General features: G+C 35.7%; 1 protein-coding gene across 1 annotated transcript in view; it reads left to right on the forward strand.

The window, feature by feature from the left end:
• Positions 1-11,132, forward strand: part of sau (Golgi phosphoprotein 3 homolog sauron) — a 36,481-nt gene extending 25,349 nt beyond the window's left edge. Inside the window, exons 2-6 of the mRNA XM_067095821.1 lie at positions 258-389; positions 5,412-5,526; positions 5,645-5,820; positions 8,550-8,687; positions 8,866-11,132. Coding sequence (XP_066951922.1) covers positions 258-389; positions 5,412-5,526; positions 5,645-5,820; positions 8,550-8,687; positions 8,866-8,976 — 672 coding nt within the window. The 3' untranslated portion in view covers positions 8,977-11,132. The remainder of the gene's footprint in view (positions 1-257; positions 390-5,411; positions 5,527-5,644; positions 5,821-8,549; positions 8,688-8,865) is intronic.
• Positions 11,133-11,490: the final 358 nt, after the last annotated feature.

Raw genomic sequence — 11,490 nt, forward strand, 5'->3', positions numbered from 1 at the left:
ACAACATGCATTATGTTTTTATATTTTTAATGTCTTACATATAAATTCCAACGGAGTGATTTTTCTATTTAGAAAAAATCAGAATGAACTTATAAGCTTTGACAGATTAGATGTACTGTACTTATCAAATACATACAGTATTAGCACATGACTTCAACCCATTTACCTTGTGAATCTTTTTGATCCATTTATGTTTACAAAAATACTTTCGGAGATTTTGTGGCTTGACTTTTTTTTTTTTTTTACTTGTGTTTCAGGGTTACACTAGCTTTTGGAATGACTGTATTTCTTCTGGTCTTCGTGGATGCATACTAATAGAATTAGCACTAAGAGGAAGGGTTGAATTAGAAAAAGCTGGACTTCGACGAAAATCTTTATTAAACAGAAAGGTAAGATAGAATATTTATTTTGATTTGAAGTTAGACCAGGGTATGACTATTCACTTTTTCTGGAACAGTGACAACTGCAGCATGTAGTATTCCTACTTGTGTTTTGTGAGTTTTGTTTTGCAGTGCTAGACACCTGAATTCTTAGGTTTCATCCTGGTAAAACAACATATCATTAGGTAGGTGCTAGTTTGTTAAAACTGTCAAAAGTATTTACCCCTTGGTGGGTTAGTGCCATCAGTGCACCTCATGCAGTGCACTGTCGGCATTACCAGGGGTTCTTTGCAACGTCCCTTTGGCCCCTAGCTGCAACCCCTTTCATTCCTTTTTACTGTACCTCCGTTTATGTTCTCTTTGTTCCATCTTACTTTCCACCCTCTCCTAACAATTGCCCAAGTCTACAAGTGGACCCCTGCCTACTGGCGGTTCCAGATTCGTGGCCTCACCTATTCGCTGGTTTTTCTGTGGAATGTATATACTGTACACATTCATGAAAAATTCGCCTATTCACGGTATTTTTCATAGAGAAATATTCACTAATTACTGTATTTACATATTTTTGTGACTAAATAAATTTTTTGTGATAAAACTTTTAAAATACTTAGGTATAAGTGTTTTTAGAAGTTTTTTTTTTGGTGTTTGAACTAACAAAATAGGCAGTTATAAGCGTTTTTTGAGGGATGTCAAGTATTCGTGGATTTTAGCTATTCGCAGGGTGTTGTGGTACTCTTCCCCTGTGGATACCGGGGGTCAACTGTATTCTATTCTGTTCTATACAAAAGTATTTTACAACCTTCTGCCTTTGTCAGTTATAAAATCTTCCTCATAGACCACATTCCAGGGGCAAATAGACGATACTGTCTGCTTTTCAGATACCTATACATTGGAAAATGGTGTCCCACAAGGAGGTTTTTAATTACTGTAGTATATTTTTCCTCTTAGAAATCAACATTACAAGCCAGTTACCAATGGATTTGAAAAATTATTAATATAAGGATGAGACTGTTTTACTGTATTGTTTCCTGTATCAAACCCATGATGTTCTCGGCTTATTTTTAACATTGCCTTATGAAAGTAGATACTTTTACTTTGTCATTAGACTTTGTTTTCTGTAGATATGATGGTCCTGTTAGGTAAAGAGATCAGATGGAAGAAGAATTATGGTACCGAACTGAAAATGAGAAGCAGTCTGGTACTTGAGCCAGACAGTAAAATTATTCATTAATCTTTGATATGGAATGGGACTGAAAAGCATGCAGCAGTTAACGTCTTAAAGCCAAAAGTAAAATGCGTATTGAGGGGACAGATCTACTCTTGTTATTGTACAGGGCAACTTTTCCGTCTCTTTTACCTCGATGTTATTGTACAAAACAACTGTTTATTTTAGGTTTTGGTAACTGGATATATGGTTTCTTACCAGACAGTATTTGAAAAAAAAAGTTTATTTTAATAATTAAGGAGCCAGAGTTTACTCGAGGCCCTTCAAATCCCCCCCTAAGTCAATCCACTAAGTGGTGAATCTTCTCTCGCTCCGCATCAAGACTTGGTAGCTATGCAAAGTGCAATAAGGATATTGGCAAGTGACCCAACAACTTAAAACATTTTTATGAAAGATTTATATAAAAAAAACAGTCCTTCACAACACTGTAGTTCTGTACTTATAAACAATCATTCACCTTTATTCCCAGTTAGAGCCATTAGAATTAACTAGTCTGTGAATGTAAACATAACATTTTCTTCAGTACTTAAACCCCCCCTTGACAATTTTTTTTTTTCTCTCTCTCTCTCTCTCTCTCTCTCTCTCTCTCTCTCTCTCTCTCTCTCTCTCTCTCTCTCTCTCTCTCTCCATAACTATGATGTTAACTTGGATAGCACCTTGGTAACATATGATTGTTGTAGTTAAGAGAACTGCAGCATGAAAGAATAGGAACTGACTGAATATATGAGACTGTGTTGGATTAGGAACTGCTTAGCTGTTGTTTATGAAAAGTGCTGGATTGCAGGAACCTTGTGTTTATATTATTGCAGCAGTTAGTTTTGTGCAGAATTCTGATTGGCAGCATGATTTTCTCATTGTTGTATTTATGGGATTGGGTGGAGGGAAGAATGAGCTGGTGTGTTCCCCACTGGGGTAGCTTGCATGATGACATTCTTACATAGAGAGGTGGCCTTTGGTGTTGATTCTCTCTATTTGGTAGTTGTATGACAATTTTGGTACCAGCTGAGATACGTTTCTGATAATAGAGGGAAGAAATTTTGTTTCTTTTACATATTGATTCTGGGCTTTTTCTTTTCCCATGATTTTTGTGCCTTTAGAAGGTGCAGCTCTTGGAAATATGGTGTTTTGGTTGTAATTTTTATACTGCATATAATTTTTTTCCTGATGTACTTTCATTGTAAATTTGCTGGAAATTGTGGAAGGTAGTTCCTTCTTGAAGGTGGCAGGAAAGATGCCTTGAGATTTTGGTAGAAGTCAGCCTTTTATGTGTGGTGGTGGCATCCTTCCATCGGATATGTTAACTCGTATATGAACTCTTTCTTCAGAGATATCTCTGGGGGTCCTGGGTTGTTCTTGAGGAGGAGCTGGTTGGTCTTCATGTTCTTGTAGTAAATTAAGGTTTACCTTTTCTTCAGTGGTAGGGAAAACACTTTCATTGATTGTTTTCCTGAGGGCCTTCTTGTCATTTAGGTAGTTCTGGTGCATATAATTCATGTAGTATTGCTTCATAGCACTACTTTGGCCACTATCATTGTTTCAAATTATTTGTGCTGACTCTTCAATCTCCATGGGGTATCCTATATAGAGCAAGTATGAGGGCATGATGGACAAAGGTATCCAGTACAAACCATTTAAAATACCTGTCCAGTCATTTGCTGGAACCATTAAGCTTTAATCTGTGAGTATATCTTAAATTGATCTGATCATTATCACAGTTCAACATTTTTAGTTACTTATGAGTTTTGACATTTGAGTTATCTCCTCTCTTAGCTAACTTGCATAATTCTTGCCTAGAGTTCAGTCTGGTCAGGTCCTCATATCTAGTGCTCTTAGTCCTCATCTTCCCTTCACATCACATGTCCAAACCATTTCAGTCTTGAGTTCAGTCCAGTTTCTAGCCTCAGAACATGACATCTCATGGCTGCTTTTCATTTGTAGCATGAGCTTTCTAGTGCACTCCAGCATTTAATCTAGGAGGGTGGTAGTGCTGTCAGTGTTTCCCACACAGTGCACTGTAGGCATTACTTAGGGTTCTTTGCAGCGTCCCTTTAGCCCCTAGCTGCAACCCCTTTCATTTCCTTTTGCTCTACCTCCTTCCTTTCTCTTTCTTCCATCTTACTTTCCACCTTCTCCAAACAATTGTTTCATTGTGCAACTGTGAGGTTTTCATCCTATTACACCTTTTAAAACCTTTTTACTCTCAATTTCCCTTTCAGCACTGAATGATGTCACAGGTCCCAGTGCTTGGCCTGTGGCCTAAATTTTATATTTCATTCCAGCATTGAACTTCATATTGTGTAATATCATAGATTCAGAATTTCCTCTTTCATTTTTAGTGCTTCAAAGTGGGCAAGAGGAATACTTCCTGTTGTGTGCCATTTTGTATTGCGGAAATTACCGAAGAATCCCTGTGTTGTTCTTTCAGCTGTGGCTAGGTTTCTCTCTTTTAACTCTCCATCCACCTCTCATGGTCATTTCCCACCTAGCTGTCCAACTGTTTTTAATTTTTTGTATTCTTACCTTCTAATTTAACATTTTGGACCATTTTACTAAGGTTCAAAGTATAACACTATAATAAAAATGAGTTATTTCTGTTACTTCATCATAAAGTTTTGCTGTGGTCTGCTGTTAGAATACCCTTTTTAGCTAGAAGTTTCTCCTTTGTCAACACCCTATTCAGAAAGTTGCTAACCCCACCCATTGCTGGAACCTTCAGTGTTTCAAATTGTCACCGAGTTGAAGGAATGATTTAGGCGAAGTTGACCAAGTGCTTTCATTAACTAACATTTCCTCAAAAGTCCACTTGACCCGGAGAGGTGTGAGAACACAACATCACTTTCGGTCACCTTCTTGTTTTAATCCTTCCTCCAGCTCAGTAACAACTTGAAACATCACAGGTTCAAGTAGTATATTGTCAGCTTTCATGTTTATGACAGTGAGTGGCAATGTTGCTAGCAAAGTAAAAATTAAAATTGGACTGACCAACTTTGATGTACAGTATTGTATAATCCATGTAAAATGTTTTGTGCTGTTATAGTGCGCAGTGGTTTTTGACCTTGCTTGAATGGTACTTGACTTGTTCTGAACTTCATTACTTTTCTATGTGCTTGCTGGACTACAGTGGTTCTCATAGCAATGTGATCATTGAAATCCTTTGTAGTAGGTTTCCGAAATTTCTAGAACAAAGTTAAATTCTAGTCTTCTGAAACATAGGCCTCATTAGAATTGTTGCTGTTTCTTCCTGACCATGCTAATCCATTTCCAGTTAGTCTTTTTTTCAATCTATTCAGATGCAAGACTTCTGTTTTCAATTCTGCCCCTCTTGAGCTATTTAATTTTCAGTTCAGTACAGTCTCAACCTGACAGGGTCTTTTATTTCATGTTACTTGTTTCCTTAAGCATGCAAAAACTAATGTAAAATTTGGTGAAGAGCAAGAAAGCAGGAAGCAGGATAGAAAATGATCTTCAGGTTTTCTCTCACTAAATGCTGTAGGTAGAGTCGTCACATAGGTAAAAAAGCCTACTGTTGACCATTGTTAAAGGTGCACATTTTTTAGCAGTATTTTTATAGTTACACCTTTTACCTTATTAACATATCGGTGTACTGGAAGCATTCCTATATCACTTATTGTAGATCTCCCAGAATGATTATGAACTTTTAATCAACAAAATAGTTTTGGTGCTATTGTTATTGTATTATGGCACTTCTAAACCCTCTTCATAATTGTTAATTTGGTGATTAGTAGACTTATATATTTCAGGTTGCAGTTTATGAAATTCAAGCATTTGATTTACTCTGATTACAGGTTTTACTACGGTCTGATCAGCCTACTGGTGACGTGCTGCTTGATGAAGCTTTAAAGCATGTGAAGGAGACAGATCCACCTGAAACTGTACAGTCTTGGATTGAGTACTTGTCGGGTAAGCGAGGAATACTGGTTCTATGTTAAGGTTAGTTTTGCTCTATAATGTAATACATGTAATACACATATTGTAGTGTAATGTATGCAGTTCATGATTTTTTTTCATATATTTTTAGGAGAGTCATGGAACCCTTTGAAGTTACGTTACCAGCTACGGAACGTACGGGAGCGATTAGCAAAAAATCTGGTGGAAAAGGGAGTGCTAACAACTGAGAAGCAGAATTTTCTCGTCTTTGACATGACAACGCATCCACTTACAGACAATGTGATGAAAACCAAATTAGTGAAGAAGGTATGGATTTTTTTCCTATTCCATGGCCCAAGAGTGTAGATTACACTCAAAAGAAATTCTCATACTACAAGAGAACTTTTTCATTGATTTATTGTGTAGCTGATTCTCCTTTTTTATAATACCTACCATATACCTTGAGTAGCATACTGTAGCTATGTCACAGGGTCATTGCTTTCAGCAGTATGTTGCACATATTCTTACTGATCTCTACGCATCTTGCTGTTCAGCTGCTTTAACATTTAACATTTTCTTGCACAATAAAGGATGAATTCTTTGGTTAGCCTCATTATTGAGTTCAGAAATGTGACTCAGTGGGCTGGTTAAACTTTGTAATATATTTAAATATGTTCAGATCAAGTCTAGAATCTTGTTTTTGTGAAGAGCATAAATGGATAATATGTCTCATTGTTTATTACTGAATGTAGAATATGGAAATAGACCCCAAAGAGAATTGTGAATAAATTTTAGGCTTTCTTGGTACATTCTCTCTCTCTCTCTTTTGCCTGTTAAAACATATTCCTGTGGTCTTTTCTCACCTTGCTCTTCAACCTCTATATATTATTTCTGCTCAAATTTCCCCATTTGAAAACACATTCCTCTGGGGAGTTATTTATAAAGTTTAACAAGCAATGTAATTGTTATGTAGTTAAACTTCTGTTTTAATTATTGTTATGGGAGCTTAACACCAGGCAAAGTCAGTTGTCGGTGTTTTAATGGACAAAGGAATACATTAGTCATTGCCACAGGAGAATTTATTTTATCACAGGGGAACCCACCTACCTGCTGTCATTTGTAAACTTAGCATAGCTTACAAGTTTGAGAATAGTTGCCAGATCCTTATTTTTCATTCTTATGTCGTATTGGAAAAAGTCAGTACAGTAGATGCCCAATTATTGGCATCCTTGAGACCCAACCCATTTGAAGTAATATAGACTTAATAATGAAGATACCAATCCTCTCTGTTCCTAACGTGTTTTATTGGGCAACTATAAATGATTTACACTACACTCTCAACATTAGTTTCGCAGCTTACCTTATTTGTTGTTAAAACCACCTAATAAAACATGATAGAAAAAACATTACGAGCATATGTGCAACCATTCACTTATCCTCCAATTCAGAGTATGTTTTATGAGTCAGCTTCAGGTGATTCGTGTTTGTAAATATCCAGGTACTAATACTGCATTGCAACTGAATTTTCATTATATTGTCCAGTCATACAAACCCAAAACTCAAACATCACATACAGTATTGTAAAATAGAGGGAAATACTTCAGCCTGCCATGTATTTCTGTATACAGATCTGCTTGGTACAGTAGGGAGGTGTCCTGGGGCCTTAGAGGTTCCTGTTACAGGCTAGTAGGGCTGTGGGGCAACAATCTCCAAGGGTTCAGGGTCATCAACATCTGAGATCTCTGGGTATTCAACCATAATGGCATAGTACAGTACTTCATGACTCAGTTGTTGAAATGGGAACTAAGCAGTCTGATGACACGCAGATTCCTCAAATGATGTCTGTCAAGTTTATGATGTTTGAGGTTTGGTTATATTCAAGATTATTTCCCTATCTTTAATCTCGTGAGGTAATTGGAGCATTATCATCCTGCTCTTCTATATCTACAGCATTGTGCTACGTGAGCTTTCTCAAGGCTTTGATGGTTTAAGCACTTCTAACAAACTGGATGATGTTTTTAAAATCACTTATTCTCCCATCCCATAAGTCCACAATTTAATCCTGTCAGCTCCATTCTCCTGGATTAGCCATGGGCCTTAATTTGAGTCATGCTTTTTGGAAAGTTCACTCCATAAATTATTCCAGACCAGTGTAGCCTTACATATGGCATTTTTAAGTATGAATTCCTCCAGAGATCTGGTACTGAAATTCAGTATTGTCTTTGTGGAGGCTGTATGGTAAGTGCTTTTGAATTTCTGGATGACCCATGTCCAGGTAGGTGGAAGATTAAGGACGTGTGTGTGGAAACTTCGTCTTATTGGTTTATGCTACTGCTTTTTTGAAGAACCAAGTCCCTCAAATAATATTAAAGTGAAGTACATACATTACACACACACACACACACACACACACACACACACACACACACTCTCTCTCTCTCTCTCTCTCTCTCTCTCTCTCTCTCTCTCTCTCTCAGCTGAAGTTTGTTTCAGTAGTGGGGAAATAGAGAACTGAAGCAACCAATTGGTTAGGCCAAGTGTAGTGACCAAATTTGGCTTGTCTGTAATCATATTTATTTCATAGCTTTAATAAGTTGACTAGATTTTATGTAAAATCAGTTAATTTACAGTTTTATTAAGGATAGATTGCCTAGGCATTCCCACATTTGGAGAAATGTGTACTTTTTTAATCTTCCTCATTGCCATGATTTGCCTATTTCAGAGTGGGTAAAATCTGCTTTTAGGATGGTGAAAGGTAATTCATCATGTTTAAGGGGAAGTGCCCTGAATTAAGTGTAAATGATTTGTAAGTATTTTATTATCTAGAGTCTCACCTTATAAAATTTTTACCATAAAATTTTTACCATCTGGAGTCTGATGTTATTAACAGGAGTGGATGGGAGTTCAAGCTAATACTAAGCTGTAGGTTTAAATTTCATCAGCATACCTAGATTTCTTTATTAGTTTTGAAGTCATTTGGTTAAAACACAAAGCCTTTGTGAAAGGTTCTGTCCTGCATGTAATATTTTGAATTAAGGTTATAATTTTCACTTCAGGTACAAGATAGTGTATTAAGTCGTTGGGTTGGGGATCCCCAGAGGATGGATCGAAGGGTATTATCCCTTATTTACCTTGCCCATGCTTCAGATGTACTGGAAAATGCCTTTGCTCCACTCTCTGATGATGACTATGAGGTATGAGTAGCAGGGAACCTGGATAGTCTTGCATCATCTTTTTATTAATGTAATACAGTACATTCCCTTTTCCTGTGAAGAATTTTTGAAGAAAACTTAATGTATGAGGTGTGTTAAACTAGCCTACTAAAATTCAAGTTGTATTATCAATTTCATAACTTTTCCGTGATCTTTTCAGGTTGCTATGAAGCGTGTTAGAGACCTCCTTGATTTAGACCTAGATGTGGAAGCAGCAAAGCCAAATGCCAATGACTTGATGTGGTCAGTCTTTGCAGCTTTTATCAAATAAATTCCTACATGATGTGAAGTAAAGGATTTTAATTAGTGCCTGTGATTATATCTTTTATTGGAAGGATTGATGGAAACAAGATCTATTTATATAAAAGTTATTGTGATAAGGTTGGAATATTTTCATGATATCCCATTGATGATTATAACTTGTTTTAGTCTTCATTCTTAAATAGAGGTTTGTAATATGTAAATTCTAATTGCTATCAGATGTGTGTAGCTAAAACAAAGGAGGATCAACTATTGCTTATAGTATTCCTTCAGTAGCAGAAACTAAGGTTCTTGTCATGAAACATTACTGATCCAGTAGTCTTTATTTGCAGGCAAATAACCTTGCTGATTCATTGTTCGTAAAGAATCCTTTTAGAGCTGGATAGTTGTCAGGATATATGTGAGGGGCATAGTGCAGAAAATTGTCTCGAGGATGCAGTTTTGTTTATTGCAAAATTTTTTAAGATTTGTGAAATGCAAGAAATTTATCTTCAAGTTTTTGGTCAGCAGATTTTCAGCCTTTTTAAAATAAAAAATTTCATTACTGAGGCCTCTTTTATGGAATGTGTACTGAGACAGGTATGTCACATCAAACTTCTCTACGAGTTACCAGAGCTTTTATTAAAATCTCCATTTGTCATGTTCTGTTTTTAACCATGTGTACTGTAATATAAAAGGTGACTACTTATTGGAAATATAAAATGAGGAAACTGTCACCTCCTTCAGTTCATTTTTGTACGATAATCCATCTGTAAAACTGAAGTAATTGTGTTAGTTTGGTGGCTTTACAGATATAACATGTACATAAGCACATTGGGCATTTTTTATTCAGATTTACTGTAAAGAGGTTTCAAATTATGCAGTAGCAACATTATACTGTAGTATTGTTATAATAAAGATCTTTTACAGTAAGAATAATCATAATTCTAAGAATTTTCCTAACAGTCTACCAGAAATTTTAAAAAGAATATTAAGTTAGAATTGTTACTAGAACATGGATATTTAAGCATCATACTGTATTGGGAAAATAACATATGGTTTCATTATGAATGCTGCCGCTCGGTATACTGTACTACTGTGCTTTTTGTTCTAAATTGCGTAAGTTATCAGCGCATTACAGTATTTATATCTTGTTATCTTTACTATTGACAGTAATATTGTGTAGGGTGAGGTTTGTTAGTCTAGGTTGTGTGTGCATGTGTTCTAATTTCACCAGACCCTGCATGGTTGTGATGTGGCAGCAGTGATTATCAATGATTTTGACAGAGGGGGTACACAACGTTTTGGTATTCCTAATTTTTGTTGATATTACAGCGTATTCATAAATAGCTCTATTTTTGTTTCAAGACGTACAATGCATTCTTACTCAACATGACACTACTCTGGATAACTGCTAAACCAAGATATTTTATCACTTTTTTTTTAAGCATTGGCAAGGGGAGATATTTTGAACTTTTCCAAAAGTGATCTAATTTTGATGTTCACATACCTAACTAGCTGTACAGCAATTGTTAGTCCAGTCAATGTGTAAATCCTTCCTTCTACATTCGGTGATTTTTTCTTTTAAGTTTTCATTTGGTTTTCAATGTTAAAGTTGTTTTTTATATGTAGTAATAATATGGAAGCCTGTCTGACCAATTTACCATAATCTGGAATAATATACATTCATCAAGCTACACAGTAATGGGTAAGAAATTTCTTTGGTCATGCTCTTTTTTATTTTTTTTCTGGCATAAACTGTCTCATTTTCCTGCATACAAAAAGTAAGAGTCATCCCTTATTAATGAATTGAAAAGGTAATTTGTTGAATTTTTCTTAATTATCACTATTCAGCGTTTTTGTTTTCGTTTTATGGTACCATATTTACTATCATCATAAGTATTTTATTATTTTTATATGAATCTTTACACATGGTTATTTCATTACATTAATTCATCACTAATAGTATATTTTTGTGACATTTCATTATGTAAATAGCACTAGCATTTGCATTGTCAGAAGTATGCTCCCATTCTTTGACAACACTACCATGCAGGATTATGAAAAGTTTATTAGTTAAAGGATTGCTGTTATAAACATGGTGATGGAACTATGCCCATAGGCATGTATTTTTGATGGGACTTGTATATTCTTAGAAAGCTGCCATTACAGTATGTAAAAGAAAAATTGGAAAAGGGAAGAAATTTAGGTGTATCTAATTTATTTAATTATTCTTTAAGCTTTGTAAGGCTTACTTCCCCCTTGAAAAGGGATTTTACTTTCACTTGACAGTAGCAAAGGTGTTTGGCTTTACAGTGATTTATTTTTAGTCGAGTGGTAACACAAGAAAATAATTAAGCAATGGTGACTTTCTGTGAACCTCTGTATCAGATTGTTCATTGAAATATGGCATTTCCTGGCACTACAGGGGTACTTTAAAACTTAATTTCTTCTTGTAGCTTTGCACAGTGTGAGTGTCTATTTACTTAGTTATATGAAGTTTCCGTTCATCAGCGCTGCTGTGCACTGTTCAGTAACATAAACT

This window comes from Macrobrachium rosenbergii, chromosome 52 (genome assembly GCF_040412425.1).
Source record: "Macrobrachium rosenbergii isolate ZJJX-2024 chromosome 52, ASM4041242v1, whole genome shotgun sequence".
Lineage (NCBI taxonomy): Eukaryota > Metazoa > Arthropoda > Malacostraca > Decapoda > Palaemonidae > Macrobrachium > Macrobrachium rosenbergii.